The 21,099-nt window shown below is 41.2% G+C and overlaps 1 protein-coding gene across 1 annotated transcript in view; it reads left to right on the top strand.

Annotated features, from left to right (window-relative positions):
* LOC126001028 (leucine-rich repeat-containing protein 37A2-like) overlaps nt 1–21,099 on the top strand; it is a 46,794-nt gene that overhangs the window by 9,351 nt on the left and 16,344 nt on the right. Inside the window, exons 4-8 of the mRNA XM_049768200.1 lie at nt 2,706–2,777; nt 7,393–7,464; nt 8,593–8,673; nt 19,583–19,654; nt 20,602–20,676. Coding sequence (XP_049624157.1) covers nt 2,706–2,777; nt 7,393–7,464; nt 8,593–8,673; nt 19,583–19,654; nt 20,602–20,676 — 372 coding nt within the window. The remainder of the gene's footprint in view (nt 1–2,705; nt 2,778–7,392; nt 7,465–8,592; nt 8,674–19,582; nt 19,655–20,601; nt 20,677–21,099) is intronic.

The following is a 21,099-nucleotide window of genomic DNA, read 5'->3' as shown; positions in this document are numbered from 1 at the left end:
CAGGAGCCATTTCTGAGCTCAGATCCAGGAGTAAACCCTTCACGTCACCCCCCAAAAAGGAAAGAATAAACATTGTAAAATTTAGAAATTGCCTCAATGAAAGCCAAATATGAATATCTCCAAAATGTAAGTTTATGCTTGGTTTTGATATTCTCATGGCTTGAAGAATTTTAGATTTGGTTGTAACTGATTTCCTAAAGTTCATTTTTTAATTTTCATCTGTCATAAATGATATGTAGAGTTGTCAAGATTTAATGCATTTTATTTCATATAGTTACTTATGTGAAGGTTCTTTTGGGAAGGTATTATTTCTATAACTGACATTTAATCTAAACTTCATTTCTTGGCTAAATGTATTAATTCTATTTAAAAAAATTAACTGTGCTGGGGCCGGAGAGATAGCATGGAGGCAGGGTGTTTGCCTTGCATGCAGAAGGATGGTGGTTTGAATCCCAGCATCCCATATGGTCCCCCGAGCCTGCCAGGAGCGATTCCTGGCGTAGAGCCAGGAGTACCTCCTGAGTGCCACCGCTGGGTGTGACCCCCCCCCAAATAAATAAACTGAAAAAAAATTAAAATATTTAACTATGCTGTATAAATAATGTTATAAAAGGGACCCCATTAATTAAAACTACATTATATTGGGGGCCAGAGAGATAGTGTAGGGGTTAAAGTGCTTGTCTTGCACATGGCCAACCCTAATCTAAATTTGTGGAACCACATATGACCTTCTGAGAACCACCAGGAATGATCTCTAACCACAGAACTAGGAGTCAGTCTTGAGCACTGTCAGGTGTGCCCCCAAAACAAACCCACAAATAAACATGTATAATCTTGGGCTAGGAGAAATGGTATAGGGATTAATGCAGTTTTACTTGCATGCAATCGATCCAGTTTAGTCTCTGGCATCGCATATGGTCCTCCAAGAATAACCAAATATGACTTCTGAGCATAGAGCCAGATGTAAACCCTCAGGAGGAGAACCTTCTTCCACAATGAAGTCTTTAGTTCTACACTGTGATACCTCAATATTCACACACTCTAACTTGACATGGGCATCAATCAGGAAATATTACCAGGAAAAGCTGCGAATCATGCCCCATTCTCTCTTGTTATTTTTCTCAGTGTACATTTTAAGATTATACGTCATTGATTTTTTAAAGTTTATTTTTTCTTATTTTCCTTATATATCATAATTTAATGTGCCTTTTTAAAATATAAATCATATTATATACACCTGTTGCTTTGTTATATGGGAAGGGAGATTTTTCATCCCAATATTTTACTTATAAAAGGGGTTGCCAGAGAATGCTGGAGATAAGGTATTGTATCTAAGACCCATACCTTGCACATAACTGATCCAGAATTCATTCCCATGATCCCAAAGGGTCCCTCATGCTCTGCCAGGAGTGATCCCTAAACCCTGAGTAGTGCTGGGTATGGCCCAAAAACAAAATCATGAAAAAACCCAAACAACAAACCAAAAACAAGCAAATTGACTCTGAAGTTAGGGTAGTGATTGACTGTGGTATCTGAGAAGGGCTGTGATTATTGGGCACACTTGGGCCTCTGGCATTATGGCAGTGTTTCTTGTCAAGTGGCAAAGGGGAGGTATCATTCTCTTTTTTTTTTTTTTTTTTGGTTGGGGGCCTATGGCCTATACCCATAACTGCTCAAGGCCTATTCCTGTTTCTATGCTCAAAGATTACTCTTGGCAAAGGTGGGGGACCCATGTGGGATGCCAGGAGGGATTAAACCTGGGTCAGCCTTATGCAAAGCAAGTACCCTACCTCTGTGCTATTGCTCTGTCCTCAATTATTCTTTTTTTTTTTTTTTTTTTTTTTGGTTTTTGGTTTTTGGTTTTTGGGTCACATCCGGCGTTGCTCAGAGGTTACTCCTGGCTGTCTGCTCAGAAATAGCTCCTGGCAGGCACAGGGGACCATATGGGACACCGGGATTCGAACCAACCACCTTTGGTCCTGGATCAGCTGCTTGCAAGGCAAACGCCGCTGTGCTATCTCTCCTGGCCCCCTCAATTATTCTTGAATATTTATGTCACATGCATTTTGTGCACATTTTACTTTTCAGGAAAAATTTAATGTGGCTAATAGTTAAGGCTTTCCTTTCGGTCTTAATTCCATTCTTTATGGACTTGCAGAGTAATGTTTGGGAAGAGAGGAGGAGGGAATGGCAGCCCCCATGGTTCTGGTGTCACCCAAAATTCGAATCTAACAGACTTTATGACTTAGAGAATAAGCTTTAAACGTGTAACTTGGTATGAAGAGAAGATTGCTGTGTTCATGTACATTACGGACATAATTTTGGATATAATCAAGATTTGAGTTTAAGCAGACATGACTCTCCCAAATGTAAACAAGAATTAGGGTATTTAGATAGCACTTTTTTTTTTTTTTTTTTTTTGGTTTTTTTGGGCCACACCCTGTGACGCTCAGGGGTTACTCCTGGCTATGCACTCAGAAGTTGCTCCTGGCTTCTTGGGGGACCATATGGGACGCCGGGGGATTGAACCGCAGTCCGTCCTAGGCTAGCGCAGGCAAGGCAGGCACCTTACCTCCAGCGCCACCGCCCGGCCCCTAGATAGCACTTTTATTTAGGATGCCCCCCAGGGTAGGAATTAGTCCTATGTAATAAATAGTCATAGTTATTTTGCATTTTGATCCAAAAATAACTTTTTCATTTTTCAGAATTCTCAGTGGCAATTCTTTGACTGAATTACATAAGGATACATTTGAAGGCCTGCTACCCCTTCAGTATTTGTAAGTTAATTATTTATGATTTTTTGCTATATTGTTTATCAAATAAGGGATGCAAGTTAGATCATCTTTAGAATTTCTTCCTGGTAACACAATTCTACAGTTTTTTTTTATTGTAACATTAAATACCTTTTTTTTTTTTTTTTTTTTTTTGTGTGGTTTTTGGGTCACACCCGGCAGTGCTCAGGGGTTATTCCTGGCTCCAGGCTCAGAAATTGCTCCTGGCAGGCACGGGGGACCATATGGGATGCCGGGATTCGAACTGATGACCTCCTGCATGAAAGGCAAACGCTTTACCCCCATGCTATCTCTCCGGCCCCAACATTAAATACCTTTAATGACATCTCTAACACTAAAAGCTTCCTTTGCATTTTCAAGATTATGAAAGCAAGCCTGCTCTTTAAGCCCATGTTTCCCTTTGATCTTGTATACTTTGCTTGCTAGTTTCTATGTCTCTTTGCTTGTTTTTTTTTTTTTTTTTTTTTCATTCTGGAGAAATGTGTGTTCTCTTGATTTTGTTCTTTCTCATACCTAATACATTAGCACCTCCCCCATCTTTCTAAGCAAGTTTTAATCAATAAAAATGATCTGACTCACAACAAAAATTTTCAAATGTTACCAATAGAGAAAAAGTAATGATATCTCTGAGACATCCATATGAACCTAATGTAAGTGCTAATATACGATTTCCTTTATGTTCATAGAGAGTTTCTTTATGTCCCGGGGATCAAATCCAGCCCACCACGGTCCAATTTTATATAGCCCATTAGCTTAGGAATTTTTGTTTGTTTGTTTTGTTTTTTTCTGGTCACACCCGTTTGATGCTCAGGGGTTACTGGCTAAGCACTCAGAAATTGTCCCTGGCATGGAGGGACCATATGGGACGCCGGGGGATCAAACCACGGTCCTTCCTTGGCTAGAGCTTGCAAGGCAGACACCTTACCTCTAGCGCCACCTCGCCGGCCCCCAACTTAGGAATTTTTTCAGTGAACTGAGGAGATTGCTCAAATGGTAAGTTTGATGCTTTGCATGCAGAAGGCCCAGGTTGGATCCCCAGTAGAACACAGTTCTGGGATCCCTGTTACCTGACCCCAGAGATGCACTGGAGAAGCCCCAGAGCACTAGATTCAATACATTTATTGAAATTTAAAGATGTGTGGGGAGAGAAAGAAAGGTGTCTGTTTGAGAGTGAACACAAGCTTCTCCAGAGAAGAAATAAACAAAGGAACAGACATAGGAAGTGAGCCTGCATTGATGGGAGGACACAGGCTTGGAGAGAAGCCCTGAATGCCTTTCAGGAGGAGAGTTTGTACAGTTACCCCAGTGGGTGTTTTCTCCTGGAGTTTTGCTTTCCTAAAAGTTAATCTGGGCATTGTCGCAGGAAAGCCTTTGCAGTGGTGGATCTCTTCATAACCTCATAGAGTCTTCTGCAGCTTCTCATTTCCTGAGAGGTCTACCCTTGTCTGGGTGGGGCTTTGGATTTCTGCATGGGGTGGTGCCTCAGTTTCTCCTCCTCAAAGAGCTCAGGATTTGTATTTCAAAGGAATGTGGTCTTTCAGGCTCTTGGGCTACTTCAGGGATAGGAATCTCTTCTGAAGTTTTAGTATTCCCCAAAAGCACGATTTCCAGGGACCCCTCCCTTTTTCTGCCTACAACAGCAGGAATGGAAAAGCTTCCTTATCTCAGCCTGAGTGGTCATGGTCCACTGTCTTTCCCTCTGAGGGAAGAGTTCCAGCAGGCAAAATAGTAAAGGAAGGTAGTTTTTCTGGAATGAAAATTGCTTAGAAAGTTTTAAGAGGGCTGGAAAGATAGCATGAAGGTAGGGCATTTGCCTTGCATGCAGAAGGCCCGTAGTTTGAATTCTGGCACACCACATGGTCCTCCGAACCTGCCAGGAACGATTTCTGAGTGTAGAGCCAAGAGTAACCCCTGAGCACTGCCAGGTGTGACCCAAAAACCAAAAAAAAAAAAAATTATTTTTTAAGAGGAGCATGTACTGGGCCCGGAGAGATAGCACAGCGGCATTTGCCTTGCAAGCAGCCGATCCAGGACCTAAGGTGGTTGGTTCGAATCCCAGTGTCCCATATGGTCCCCCGTGCCTGCCAGGAGCTATTTCTGAGCAGACAGCCAGGAGTAACCCCTGAGCACCGCCAGGTGTGACCCAAAAACTAAAAAAAAAAAAAAAAAAAAAGAGCATGTACTAACAACCTAAGACGGACCTCGGTTATTTCCCCAGGCGTCCCACATGGTTTCCCCAAGTCAGGAGTGATTTCTGAACGCATAGTCAGGAGTAACCCCTGAGTGTCACCAGGTGTGGCTCAAAAACAAACAAACAAAAAAAAGTTTTAAGAGAAGAAAAGGGGAGATGGGGTTAAAGAGTGAACATGGGCTTCTCCACAGTGGAAATAGGGCAAGCAAAGAACAAACAAGTAAGCGATATATATGTTCAAGGGATAAGAAGGACTCAAAGAGCAAGATAGAATTATGTTCATGTTTTTAAAGGAAAAATATTAAAATATGTTCCAGAGACTGTATGTAGCTGTAAAATCTAAGATATTGTTATTTTAAAATGTTTGATCTTTAGAGAGGATTTCTTAAGGTTGGTTTAATAAAATGAGAGGAATAAAAACTAGGGGCCAGAGAGATAGCATGGAGGTAAGGCGTTTGCCTTTCATGCAGAAGGTCATCAGTTCGAATTCCGGCGTCCCATATAGTCCCCCGTGCCTGCTAGGAGCAATTTCTGAGCATAGAGCCAGGAGTAACCCCTGAGCACTGCCGGGTGTGACCCAAAAACACACACACACACACACAAAAAAAAATTAAACCCAAATTATTACAGAACAAGAAAACTAAAGACTTACATTACTTTGAATACTGTTAGTCCCACAATTAGAAAACATTTTTATTTTAGTCATCATGACTTATGGGGCAACAACATTCTAACACCACATGCCTACCAGCATATTCCAGAATTATTTAGAATTAAATTAACACAAAGACGAAATACTTGAACAAAACAAATTAATTATATAGCAATATTATTAAGAGAATATTTAGGTTATCAAGAGAACAGTTCCGGTGTTAAGAATTTTTTTGTAGGGAGATGGGGGCATTGGTGACAGGAAGGTTGCATTGGTGAAGAGAGGTATACTTTTTATGATTGAAACCATGCTTTATGTTTGTAACCATGCTGCTTAAATAATTATTTAAAAAAAAAGAGAATTGTAGGGGCTGGAGCTATAGCAGTGGGTAGTGCATTTGCCTTGAATATAGTCAACCAGGTTCTATCCCCAGCATCCCATATGGTCCTCTGAACCTTTTAGGAGCAATTTCTGATCACAGAGCCATGAGAGATTCCTGAGCACTACCTTGTGTGACTCTAAAATAAACACAAAATTTGAAATTTTTTCAGTGTAAGAATTGTTGAATTATTGGGTATCATCAGGCAGACATCCTGAGAATGATCTTGTTACAAAAGGAGAAAGGTAATAGACAGGAAAAATACTAAATACTTCTAGAGTACCAATAGAAAACAGAAAATCAGACCCAGATCTTATAGGCTTTGAAGAACAAGCCAGGAATAGCTTACCAAACTACCTTGTACATCAGCTTTGCTCTAGGACACTCAAACCTGCAATGACAGGCCTAGAGGGTTTGTTCCACACCAGTCACTGCTTCAGTTGATTTTGAATAGAACTGATAATACACATCTTGAATACATTCTCAAGTGAGACTGGTATTCGAGAACTACTTTGGAATGTTAATATGATGGCTGCATTGTGGGCTCAAAAGGGAAAGATGGTCAGAAGTGATAGTACAGAGGGTCAGGTGCTTATCTGGCACATTGGCAACCCAGGTTTAATCTCCAGCACCATATAGGATCCCCTGGTCACCTCCAGGAGTGATCCCTGTAAAGCCAGGAGTAAAAGTCCTGAGTACTACTGCTGAGTGTGGCAAGATGGAAGAATGAAAGGGAGATAGGGAGATGGGGAGATGGAAAGACCGATTGGGAGATAATTCTACCCATTGCTGCTATGTGAGAGACTTAACTGGAATCAACAGACACGAAAAAGTCAACTCTAGTCAAGAGTTGGGGGTGTTTTTCAAGAGTAAATCTAGTATTCTTAAGTTCCACCACTGTACAAACTGAAGCAGTGAAATTCATGAAATATTAAGAATCAAACTGAATAAAAAATTAATTTCTATTCTGATAGAAAAGTTTAATTTGTATTAGTTCAAAGTTAGAAGAGTAACTTCATTTGTGTCTTTGATTTCTTCTAATGTTAGTCTAGGAAAACAACTAAATCAGGAAGGTATATAAACAAGAGAAATAATTTTATTAAATATAATTAAATAATAATTATATATGGAGCTAAAAACTTGAGCCCAATCTAGAGAACATAAAAATCATCTAATCCTTTGTTTTGAGGAAAGGTTATCTCCAATATTAGAATAATGTAATTGATTATTTTATTTATGAAAATTTTATAGTTGGGAGAAATGAAAGCAGGGTTTGGGGTTCTACTTATTCAATATTATTTTGATTTCTTTTAGTTATTTCTACTAATTAGATATTTGATAGTAAATTGAAACAAAATTTTTCTTTTACTTTTCCTAGAGACTTATCCTGCAATAAAATACAGTCTATTGAGAGACGTACATTTGAATCAATACCATTTGTGCAGTTTATGTAAGTTAAAGATATATTTTATTGGGTTGGAGAGATAGCACTACGGTACGCATTTGCCTTACAAGCAGCCAATTCAGGATGGACGGTGGTTCGATTCCCAGCATCCCATATGGTCCCCCAGACCTGCCAGGAGCAGTTATTGAGTGCAGAGCCAGGAGTAACCCCTGAGCACTGCCGGGCATGACCCCCCCAAAATTATTATATGTGTAACTTTTACAAAACTTAATTGTAAGCCTCTTATACATTTGAAATATTAAGTTATTAAGTAGCTACTAAATTATATGGCAGATCCTTTGCCTCTAGTAAAGATTAGTTATGAGAATTACTCATTAGAGGGGGTTGGAGAGATAGCACAGCGGTAAGACATTTGCCTTGCATGCAACCAACCTGGGACAGACCCTGTTCAATTCCTGGAATCCCATTGGTCCCCCAAGCCTGCCAGGAGCGATTTCTTAGCACAGAGCCAGGAGTAACCCCTGAGCATTGCTGGGTGTGACCCCAAATCCAAATCAATTAATAATTTAATAGAATGCTTTAAAAAGGAAGAATTACTCATTAGAACAATGTGAACAATCTAGAACAGTGATCCTTAACCAGGATGATTTTGTACCCACATAACATTTGACAATGTCTTGAGATTTTTTTAAATGATCAGAACACTACTAGATCTACCACTGACATCTAGTTGAGTAGAAACTTCCAGATAGGCTACTTAATATTTGTGATGCATTGGATAGCCCCCAATAATTATCTAGTCCAAACATGAAAATAGTTCTGAATTCATTAATCCCTCTTTTAGAGAACTAACTTAAGTATTAAGCATTTCTTAGTTTTTATTTTATGCCCCCACAACATTATACACATCAAAGTATAAATCTTAAGCAAAGGCCTTCCACAGTGAAGTTTCTTTAGTGTATGAAGTGTTGTAGTTATGTTTCATCACATATAAATTAGAAGCAAACCCAGGTTAGAGAAAATACAGGGGTTAAGATGCTGGGCTTACATTCACACCACCTTGATTGGATCCCTGGTGCAACATGATAGAGTATAAACTCTGAAATTAGAAGCAAGACCAAAGAATAAATGTTCTAAAATAATCTAATTTTTTTTCTTCTATCTTTTTCATAGAAATCTTGGTTGCAATTTACTCACAGAACTGAGCTTTGGAACATTTCAGGCCTGGCATGGGATGCAGTTTTTACACAAGTTGTAAGTAAAGAAGCAGATAAATAGATGTGATAAAACTATGCACAAAACATCAGTTATTCATTTTGTTTTTTTGTTTTTTTTTTTTTTGGTTTTTTTTTTTTTTTTGGTTTTTGGGCCACACCCAGTGGTGCTCAGGGGTTACACCTGGCTGTCTGCTCAGAAATAGCTCCTGGCAGGCACGGGGGATCACATGGGACACCGGGATTGGAACCAACCACCTTTGGTCCTGGATCGGCTGCTTGCAAGGCAAACGCTGCTGTGCTATCTCTCCGGGCCCACATCAGTTATTCATTAACTGGTATAAGCTTCTTGTGAAATGTGAGAAGTATGTCTTGAGATTCTTTCCCCTTTTTTATTTTTAAAGGAGAAACAAAGATATTTGCACAGTAATGGCCAGCTTTGCTTTCCCTATTATTGGTTATTATGAGCACCAATGAAAGGTGCTCATGTTAGTATTGTCATGGGATTCCCACGAATGCTGCTCTGATCAATGAACGAGCCTTTTTGGTTCCCTTGTTTGATTCCTGCACATCTTAAAAGTTTTCCTTACTACTTAAACAGATGCCAACAAAGAGCTGGAAAGAACTAAGTTTAACAGTTTTTACTGGGAGTTGAGGGGGAGCAAAAGTTAGGAATGTGCCCCAAATAGTAGTTGTTTTACATGGTTGAAGCAGGGGATCTGAAAAAAAAACATGTGTTAGGACACTTCTTTCCCTAATAACCTAAAACATTATTTTGAATAGAGTTTTACTTCTACAGTGAATTCACTGTGCACACTACAAATCTTTTAACTATAGGGGAAAAAGGTGTGTGTGTGTGTGTGTGTGTGTGTGTGTGTGTGTGTGTGTGTGTGTGTGTGTCTGTGTCTGTGTCTGCACATGCACATGTAGGAGGAGGCCACACCAGGAGTTCTAGGGTAGGGTGAAATATGATGCCAAAGATAAGTCTGGGCCTTATACGTGATAGGCATGTGCTCTACTACTCGTGTTGTCTCTCTGAACCCAAAAATGTTTATGTTATATTATAGTGTGAGGGCTGGAGCAATAGCACAGTTGGGGGGGGGGGCGGTGAGGTGGCGCTAGAGGTAAGGTGTCTGCCTTGCAAGTGCTAGCCAAGGAAGGACCGTGGTTCGATCCCCCAGCGTCCCATATGGTTCCCCCAAGCCAGGGGTGATTTCTGAGCGCTTAGCCAGGAGTAACCCCTGAGCATCGAACGGGTGTGGCCCAAAACACCAAAAAAAAAAAAAAGCACAGTGGGTAGGAATTTGTCATGCATGTGACCATTCTAGGTTCAATCCTCGGTACCTCATATAGTGTCCCAATTCTGCCAGGAGTTATTTCTGAGCACAGAGCCAGAAACAGAGTAACCCCTGAGCACTGCCAGGTATGGCCCCAAACAAAAATATAAACAAAAATTGTAGTGTGAAAAGTATTTCTCAAAAATGCATTGCTGTAGTGTATATAATTCCATATGTTTTCTTTTCTGATTTTTGTCTTCTGTAAGAAGTGTGGGGTTTTTTTTTTATCACTGTTAGCTGAAAATGTTTCTCCATGATTTCTGTGTGACTTGATCTGACAAAGCAGATCATAGTATGTTCATAGGCTTAAGGGAAATTTTAGACTCAAGCTGAAGATTCTCCTGAAAGCCTGATATTGTGGGGAAAGGACCCTGAGAAACCATTTTTCTTTTTGTCAATTTAGTAAGGAGCATGTTCATTAGGTTCCTCCACCAATAGTAACCTCAGTGAATTTAACACCCCATCTTTATAATACCAAAGTCATAAGAACCTGAATATCAATCTAGTTTCATAGGCAACAGAGGGGTGGGGGGGGATGGAATCAGAGTTCATAAAAGTTAAGTCAAGAGTGGAGCCAGTTCTGGGAGCCAGAACTATACTAAGACTGGTATACAGAGTACAGCAGGGTCTTTGTCAACCAGGAACCTTGAATACCTAGTTGACTCCATGTCTTTTTTTTTTTTTTTTTTTTGGTTTTGGGCCACACCTGGCAGTGCTCAGGGGTTACTCCTGGCTGTCTGCTCAGAAATAGCTCCTGGCAGGCACGGGGGACCATATGGGACACCAGAATTTGAACCAACCACCTTTGGTCCTGGATCGGCTACTTGCAAGGCAAACGCCGCTGTGCTATATCTCCGGGCCCTGACTCCATGTCTTAACTTTTTTTTTTTTTTTGTGGTTTTTTTTGGGTCACACCCGGCAGTGCTCAGGGGTTATTCCTGGCTCCAGGCTCAGAAATTGCTCCTGGCAGGCACGGGGGACCATATGGGGCTCCGGGATTTGAACCGATGACCTCCTGCATGAAAGGCAAACGCCTTACCTCCATGCTATCTCTCCGGCCCATGTCTTAACTTTTGTACTAAGTGCTGCAGTGAATAATGTGTGCTTATATCATTTGGAATGTCTGTTTTTCTCTTCTGAAGTTTGATGCCCATTGGTGTTTTCACATATTTTAGTTGTAGTACTTGCTCTTTTGCTCTGGTCTTCACATTCCTCTCTCTGACTGCAATGTAGCTGAAAACTGGTTACCAATGACAACAGAGTTGTAAGACAGGCCACAGAACTGCCAGAAATCATGCTCAGTAAATGTGGCGACATGGGTGATTGAATTCAAAGCCAAATGCTTGTAGTGAGGGAGCTTTTAATCCTCTGAGCTTTTCCCCATCCCTATATATAGGTGTAAGGTATTGGGGGTGAGGGGTGTTGGGCCATAACTGGTGATGATCAGAGGTAATTCTGTGGGACCATCTTGGATGCTGATGATCAAACCTGGGTGAGCCACTATGCAAGGTACACATACCCTACCCTACCCACTATGCTATCACTTGAGCCCCAGTAAGATGTTTCTAAAAGGCCATGTAATATTTCCTGGAGAGGAATGAGAAAGGTTCTTACACATCACTGACCCATGTTCAGTTTTTAGCACCTTGCACGGTCCCTTAAGAACCATGAATATACAGCCAGGAGTAAGCTGTGAGCACAGCTGGGTGTGGCCCAATAACAAAAATGGGGCCAGGGAGGATATCACAGTCTTTTCTGTTGTTTTTGGATTAAGCCCTGTATTTTTCTTGGGGTGCTCCTGGCAGTGCTTGAGGGGGACCATATAGTGCCAGGTATTGAACCTGGGTATATGAAAGCAAGTCATTTACCCCAGTCCTTTGTTCTTTTTTTTTTTTGGTTTTGGTTTTTGGGCCACACCCGGCGTTGCTCAGGGGCTACTTCTGGCTGTCTGCTCAGAAATAGCTCCTGGCAGGCACGGGGGACCATATGGGACACCGGGATTCGAACCAACTACCTTTGGTCCTGGATCGGCTGCTTGCAAGGCAAACACCGCTGTGCTATCTCTCCGGGCCCCAGTCCTTTGTTCTTTTGAACTCCATTTTTGTTTGTTTTTAGATCAGCTTGTCCAAAGATATTCAAGGAACTACTTTTGGTGGTGCTTAGGCCATACTAGGGGACCCTCAGAGCCTCACAAATACCAGACATGAGCTCTGCCACTAATTCCCCAACTCAATCATGGTCTTCTAGGCTGATAAAACAAACAAACAAAAAAACTTGCTTCTTTACTTACTGGGCTGGGGAATTTCGAGGCTTCACACCTCAAGACAAGTGCTTATCTGACCCACAGCCAACAGTTCACATTTTACTCTGCGAAGCATAAAGATAAGCCTGTGAATAAAAAAAAAAGGCACTGAGCTAGGAATCAGCATAGGTCTTATTTATAAAATGCAGAAGTAATCGATTTGGAGAGAGAATTGGCATGCAAAGCATGCACTCAGGCATCCCTTCCACTTTTTGACTATAAATACTTGTTTTTGTATATGTGTGTGTGTGTGTGTGTGTGTGTGTATATATATATATATGTATATATGTATAGATATATATTTTTTAACCCATGTGTAAAAAACGTTCACTCATTTGGTAACTATGTTTAACTTTTTTGAGTAACTACCAAATTGTATGTGTTGCACCTTTTTATATATGCATCTGAAGTTAATAAGATTTCCAATTTCTCCATCTCCTTGCTTATATAATTTTAGCCATCTTACTGAGTATAAAATTGTATCTCAGTGTGACTTTGATTTGTATTTCTAATATACTTTCATGTGCTTAATGTAAGCATTTAAAAGTTCTCTGGAGGGGCCAGAGTGATAGCACAGTGAATAGGGTGTTTGCCTTGCACAAGGCCCACCCAGGTTTGATCTTTGGCATCCCATATGGTCCCATAAGTCTTCCGGAAGTGATTTCTAAGCACAGAGCCAGGAGTAACTCCTGAGCATCCCTGATTGTGGCCCAAAAGATCAAAACAAAGTCCTCTGAAGAAATTTTTCTTCAGGGGGCCAGAGGGATAGTATAGAGAGAAGGCACATGCTTTGCTGAACCAGATTCAAACCTCAGCACTTCATATGTTCCCCCAAGTTCTCCGGGAGTGACTCTTGTCTGAGTGCAGATCCTTGAGTAAGCCCTGAGTCCCTGAGTGCAGAACTCGGAATAAGCCCTATTATTGGGTCTGACCCAAAAGCAAACAAAATGTTTTTCTAAATCCTTTGCCCATTTTAAAATATGTTCTTTTTTGTTCTAAATACTATTTTTTCAAAATGGTGAAGCAATGGGACCGGCGAGGTGGCGCTAGAGGTGAGATGTCTGCCTTGCAAGCACTAGCCAAGGAAGGACCTCGGTTCAATCCCCCGGTGTCCCATATGCCCTCTCCCCAAGCCAGGGGCAATTTCTGAGCGCTTAGCCAGGAGTAACCCCTGAGCATCAAATGGGTGTGGCCCGAAAAAAAAAAATGGTGAAGCAAGATAGGTTTTATTCGAACTTATTTAGAAAGATATGAGAGGAGAAAAAGGAGGGAGAGAAGTGTTTATTCAGGAGGGAGCACAGGCTTCTCCAGAGTGGAAATAGGCAAAGAAACAGACCAGCAAGCATGTTCATTGGAGAACACAGGCTTGAAGAGTAAAGTATATACTTCTTTTAATATTCTTATTGCTTTCTAGGTATGTGATCTACAAGTACTGTCACACATTCTGTGTGTGTCTAGTTTCTTCAAAGTGTCCTTTGGAGTAAATTTTTTTTGGTTTGTTCTTTGGTTAGTTTTTTTTTGGGGGGGGGAGGGGCGGGGGTCACACCCAGCAGTGCTCAGGGGTTACTCCTGCTCTGTGCTCAGAAATTGCTCCTGGCTCGGGGGACCATCCGGGATGCAAGGGATCGAACCCGCCACATCCATCCTGGGTCAGTTGCATGCAAGACAAACGTCCTACAGTTGTGCTACCACTCTGGCCCTGGAGTAAAATTTTAAATGTTTGGACCAAAGAGATAGTAGAGTGGATTGGGTACTTGCCTTGCACATGCAGTTAACCCGGATTTGATCCCTGTACCATAGGGTCCCCTGAGCCCTTCCAAGAGTGATCCCTGAGCACTGAGCCAGGCATTGGAACATTGTAGTAATGTAACAACCACAATAAAAAGATTTTTTTCCACGTAGTATTGTCATCAGTAGGATATTTAATGTCAGTTTATTTTTGGACTGTCAGTTCTTTCCATTGATTTCTGTCTGTGCTTATGCCAGCATCACACTAAGTTTGTTCTTTATTGCAATAGACTACTTAGGGGCCCTTTGAATTGTAGTATGAATTTTAGAATTAAAATGCTTTATGAGGGATCAGAGCAATAGTACAGAAGAGGAGAACATTTGCCTTGCACACGGTCAACCCATATTCGATCCCCAGCATCTCATATGGACCCCCAACATGGCCAGGAATAATTCCTGAGTGCAGAGCCAGGAGTGACCCCTGGGAATTGTTGGTTATGTCCCTCCTCTCCCCAAAAGAGAATGCCCTGTGTAGTGCCAGAGACTGTAGCTTGCCATCTCCTGGAAAGACATGAACTGGGGGTCTGGAAAGAAAGTGCAGCAGGTAGGGCACTTGCCTTGCACAAGGATAATCTGGCTCGATCCTCAGTACCATATTTGGTCCCCTAACAACTCTAGGAGTGATCCTTTAGCACAAAGCCAGGAATCAGTCCTGCATGCTGCCACGTGTGCCCTCTATTCCACATAAGGAAGAAGGCAAAAGCAAGCTGGGACCTTGATTTAGATCACACTAAAAACATAGTTCAGGGGCTGGGCAGTGGAGCTAGAGGTAAGGTGCCTGCCTTGCCTGCGCTAGCCTTGGATGGACCGCGGCGGTTCGATCCCCCGGTGTCCCATATGGTCCCCCAAGCCAGGAGCGACTTCTGAGCGCATAGCCAGGAGTAAACCCTGAGTGTCACCGGGTGTGGCCCAAAAACCAAAAAACCAAAAAAAACAAAACAAAAAAAAAAAACATAGTTCAATTTGACGAATACTATTGACAATATTGTTCTGGTCAAGACATGTCTTTCTATTTATCCCAGGTATTTTTAAATTTTGGGTTTGGTTTTAGGGCCATGCCCAGTGTTACTCAAGGTTATTCCTGGCTCTCGGTGCTCAAGTGACCCTTGATGGGAACCAGATGCATGCCAGAGATTCAAATCTGTGTCAGTGGATACAAGACAAGCATCTTGACCCTTGCACCATTCTCTAACCCCTTTATTCTTTTGTTTGTTTTTGGCCACACCCAGTGGCACTAAGAGATTGCTCCTGACTCTGCGCTCAGAAATCACTCCTGGCAGACTCAGGGAACCTATATGGAATGCTGGGGATTGAACCCTGGTTGACCATGTGCAAGGCAAAAGCCCTACCCACCGTGCTATTGCTTCTGGCCCCTCCTTTATACTGTTTAATGTCATTAGAGATTAAATCATTTTTTGGGTGGTTTTGTTTTGTTTTGGGACCACAATTGGCAGTTTTCAGGGGTTATTCCTGGCTCTGTTCAGGGGTCATTTCTGGAGAGTTTGAGGGAAGATGATGGAAGGGAAGGGAATAACTATTTAACCTAGATCAGCTACATACAAAGCAAGCATCTTACCCACTGTACAATATATCACTCCAGTCTTACTCTTGGATCTAAGCCCAGGGGTCACATGTGACAGGCTCAAGAAACATATGAATGCCAGGGATCAAATTTTGGTTGGCTGCGTGCAGGGACCTACCTGCTGTACTATTGCTTCGATCCTATATATAAAACTTTGAAATTTTCATTTAATTACTCATTAGCTAATATATAGCATTTTGCATATTCTTATATAGTACAACCTTGTCGAATTCATTATTTTTTCTAGAGTTACAAAGAATTTGTCTCATGATCCAGTTTCCCAGGAATTTGCTAGAGCATTTTAAAGCACCTATGGATCTTTTATTATTCAGCTTTGCCTTTTTAGCATTTTGGACAAGCTAACTTTTATGCACTAGCTTTTATCTGTTACATCATGCAAGAGCTATTTGTTGAAATACTTGTGACTATTTTCAAAAATGCCCGTGAGGAGAACTATGTACAGTTCCTCCATTAGGAGGTGCTCAAGGCTTACTCCTGCCTCTCTGCTCTGGGCTCACTCCTGGCAGTGTTCAAGTATCCATTTATGGTGCCAGGGATCAAACGTGGGTTGGCTGCATACAAGGCAGGTTCCTTATCCCCTGTACTATCACACCAGTCCAAAGACAAAATCTTTCAAGTGAGAACTCACTAAGAATCACCAGACAGATATAATTCTGACCATTATTTGAGAATGAGGCTGTGAAGATACCAGTTCCACTCCGTTCCCTGTGATACTACTACAGAAATGAGCTACTTTTCAAGCTACTATTACAATGGAGTATAAAAAGTCTAAGCAGCACATGTCTCACTATTCTTACAGGAATTTGTCTGTTTTCCTCAGATGAATGTTTGTGGGTTTTGGTATAAACACCTCTAGTTAAATTTCCAGAGTTTTAAAAAACTAAATCTTGGGCTGGAGAGATAGCACGGAGGTAGGGCATCCCTACTTCCCAAGCCTGCCTGGAGTGATTTCTGAGCGTAGAGCCGGGAGTAACCCTGAGCACTTCCAGGGTGACCCCAAAACCAAAAAATATCCAAAAAAATTAAATCTCCAGGTTTTGTTGTTGTTGCTGCTTTTGAGGAGGGAGGAATATAAGATTCACTTATATTCACTTATAACCTGGTTTTAAATCTCTAAATCTCAATGACTATAAATAGATATTTACTCATGATAGATTTTTTTTTCGGTTTTTGGGCCACACCCGGAGGTGCTCAGGGGTTACTCCTGGTTGTCTGCTCAGAAATAGCTCCTGGCAGCCACGGGGGACCATATGGGACACCGGAATTCAAACCAACCACCTTTGGTCCTGGATCGGCTGCTTGCAAGGCAAACGCCACTGTGCTATCTCTCCGGGCCCATGATAGATTATTTAAAAGGGGGAATAAAAAGAGAAAGTGTGTGTGTGTGTGTGTGTGTGTGTGTGTGTGTGTGTGTGTGTGTGTGTGTGTTTCACCATACCGGGTCATGGTTGGCATGTCTTCGGGAGTTGCCTCCACTGGTGGTTAGGGGTGTCATGCAGTTCTGGGGATGGACCTCCTGAAGCTTGTAGTCCCTGTACTCAGCTAGATAAGCCATCTCTTCAGTCCCAGAATGAAATTGTGATATTCTCTCCAACATAAGACAGGAAGTTTGTGAGTGAGTTTTTCTTGCTGGGCCACATCTAGCAGTGCTCAGGGCTTATTCCTGGCTCTGCTCAGGAATTATTCCTGGTAGGACTTTGGGGACCATATTGGGTATCAGGGATCAAACTCTAAGATGATGAAGTTTAAAAAAAAAAAAGATGATGAAGTTTGAAACTGTATTTCTATATTTAGGGCCCTCAGAAAATGAAGGTTAAAGTAGCAACCCTTTAATCTCTATGCTTCATACAGGCTAAACACAGGCTTTCAAGTCAGAACTGAATTCAAATCCCAGCTGTGCTTTTTACTGGCTTTATGACCTGAAACAAGTTGTATAAATACTCTGTGCCTCTGTTTCCTCATTTGTAAAACAGATTAACAATATATACCAATCAGATAAAATTGTGAATTAAAAGTGAACTGCTGATCACAGATGCCAGACATCTGGCAATAGGTATTAGGTATTGTTACTGTATAAATGTCTTTATAATATTCTGGGGGCTGGAGTGATAACACAGTGGTAGGGCATTTGCCTTGCACGAGGTCAACTGAGGAGGACCTAGGTTTGATTCCTGGCATCCCATATGGTCTCCCATGCCTGCCAGGAGCAATTTCTGAGCACAGAGCCAGGAATAACCTCTTAGTGCTGAAGGGTGTGGCCCCAAACCGGGAAGGGGGGAAAATCTGCAAGAATATGCTAATGACTCTTTTTTTCCTTTGCTAATGATTCTTAGTAAAGATGCTAATATAATGTTAATGGAGTATGCTAATGATTCTTGAGTACAGTTAACCTATTCAAAGTATATTTCTGTATTTCTGGTTCTTTTTTTTTTCTATTATTTGTTTACTTGTTTTCAAGACTTGAGAAAAAACCCATTTGAGCATTTTGGAACAAAAATTTGTGTCAAAAATGAACCTGATTTATTTTTACCAATATATACAGAATGGTATTTTTTAAAACAAACATTTCTGAAGTGTCTATTAAAGACCTGATATTATCAGGCCAGTAGCAGTCAAATGACCCTGTCATTCAAGAATTGATGGGTCAGAGCAATAGTACAGTGGGGAAAGCATTTATCTTGCACGTGGCTGACATGGGTTCAATCCCCAGCATCCCTTATCTTCCACCAACTACCATCAGGAGTGATTCGTGAGTGCAGAGTCAGGAATAACCTCTGAACATTGGCAGGTGTGACCAAACAACAACAAACACAACAACAACAACAAAACAGAAGTTAAGCTGACAGTCAAGAGACTAGCAAGGGAACCAGGGATCACGCAGTGTGGCAAAAGCTTGGCATAGAGATGTCTGTGGAGCGGGTTCTCAACTCCTCCTAGATTTATCCCTTTGGTTCCCAAGTCAAGGGATTGACCCTACTTTAGCTTTGGATATGTTAAACCATGAAATTTAAATTTCTCGGTATAAAAGAAACACTTAAAATATGGAGGCATTGGAAATATTATTTCCTGGGACTGGAGCAATAGCACAGCAGGTAGGGTATTTGCCTTGCTTATGGCCGACCCATGTTTGATCCTTGGCATCCCATATGATCCCCTAAGCACTGCCAAGAATGATTTCAGAGAGCAGTCAAGAGAAAACCCCAGTAGGTGCTCCGCCTAATGTGGCCAAAATAAAACAAAACAAAAAAAAAACAAAAAACAAAGACCCCGAAAAGAACATTGTTTTCTCCAGAGAAAGTCATTCCTGTGGTTTTCTTTTTCTTTCTTTCTTTTTTTTTTTTTTTTGGTTTTTGGGTCACAGCTGGCAGTGCTCAGAAATTACCTCTGGCAGGCACAGGGGACCATATGGAATGCCAGGATTCGAACCACCGTCCTTCTGCATGAAAGGCAAACGTCTTACCTCCATGCTATTGCTCCGGCCCTCAGTTTTCTTTTTTTAGGGGTTGGGGTCAGGGGCCACACCTGGTGATGCTCAGGAGGTTACTCCTGGCAGGCTTGGGGGATCATATGAATGCTGGGATCAAGTCCAAGTCAGCTGTGTGTAAGGTAAGCAAACCTAACTGCTGAACTGTCTCCAGTCCCTATTCTGGGGTTTTCAATCTAAAAAGTTCTTTGGCACTTTTTTTCTTTACTATACACTTGATTTTCTTTTTTTTTTTACTCTTTTTTTCACTTTATCATCCAGAGATTTGGATGTTTTCCAAAAGAAGAGTGCTTTATGGATACTCAGGGTGATTATAGATAATCACAGAAAATAATGGATTTTAACCTTCAAGTTCCATATCAGAAAATATAAATTTTCATGCTAGTTATTGACAATGCAGATCATTTAAATTTTATTGTTTTGTTTTTGTTTTAGAATTCTCAGTCGTAATCCTCTGACAACTATTGAAGATTCGTATCTTTTTAAATTGCCAGCATTGAAATATCTGTAAGTATTAAGTGTTTTGCACACAAATTTAAAATTCAGAGTTTTAACTTTAACTGGGATTATTGAAATGAGAGTTATTGGCAAAGGAAAAGATTAAGGAAAAATGTAGAGGTCAGAGCGAGAACACAGCAGGTTGGGCATTTGCTTTGCACACAGCTGACCCGGGTTCCATCCTAGATGGTCCCCTGAGCCTGTCAGGAGAGATTTCTGAGTGCAGAAGCAGGAGTAACCCCTGAGCACCGCTGGGTGTGTCCCAGAAACAAAACAAACAAAAAAAGAATATAAATGGGCAACAGTCAACCAAAACCAGCAAAGTTGAAGAACACATTTAGATAAGGAACATACAGATACGTGTAGATTTATTTCATAAAATAAGGTATAATAATGTACACATTGTTTGTTTTATTTTGGACCACACCCTGCTGTGCTCAGGGATATTTGTTGGCAGGCTTTAGGGGACCATCTGGAATGCTGGGGACTAATAAAAAGGCCCAGATATATAGTTCAGTATGTTGGATCTTAAGTGTTGCATGCTGGAAGCATGGATTCAGTCTCTGGCAACTTAAGTTCACCTGAGTTCTACTGGGAACGGCCCACAAAGGCAGTGCCCAGAGTATCTCCAAATACTGTCAAATATGACCCCAAAATCCAAGCCCACCCCACCTCACATGAAAAAGAGTTGTCAAGTGAGGAAGATGAGAATGAGAAGTCAGATAATGGTACCACCCCCCCCAAAAAAAAGGCTGTTAAATCTACCAGTCATTAATTTAATTACATAAAAAAATTTAAAAATAAGAACTTTCTAGAATTAATATCTATGGCAAACAGTTGATCTAGTTTTGCAGCGAATCCAGGATCAAAGTTCTCATATCATCAGTCTCATCTCTTTAACACTAGAATATTTATATTTGTATTCACAGCATACAAACTTGTGCTTCCTTCCTCAGAGACTTGGGGAAAACACAAACACCTCTTGGACCAGTTGAAAACATACTTATGATGACTCTTGACTTGGAAAAACTGTAAGTTGATTTTTCTTACATTTTGATTATTTTCTTAGTTTTTTTTTAAGGCTTGTTTCTTTTCTTTTTCTTTTGTTTGGGGGGGGTTTGGGCCACACCCAATGATGCTCAGGTGTTACTCTGGCTATTCCCTCAGAAATTGCTCCTGGCTGGGGGGCCATATGGGACACCAGGGGATTGAACTGCAGTCAGTTCTAGGTTAGCATGTGCAAGACAGATACCCTACAGCTTACACCACCGCTCCAGCCTCTCTCTTTTTTTTTCTTTCTCCTTTGTTTTTTTGTTTTGGGGCCTCACCTGGTGAGGCAGGCTCTAGGGGCCATATGAGGATGGAACTTGAGTAGACCGCATACAAGACAAATGCCCTACCTGCTGTGCTATTGCTCCAGCCCCAGCTTGTTTATTTTTAGGCTAGGTCTATTA

Source organism: Suncus etruscus, chromosome 1 (assembly GCF_024139225.1).
Source record: "Suncus etruscus isolate mSunEtr1 chromosome 1, mSunEtr1.pri.cur, whole genome shotgun sequence".
Taxonomy (NCBI): Eukaryota; Metazoa; Chordata; class Mammalia; order Eulipotyphla; family Soricidae; genus Suncus; species Suncus etruscus.
This window is presented reverse-complemented; position numbering and strand designations above follow the sequence as displayed.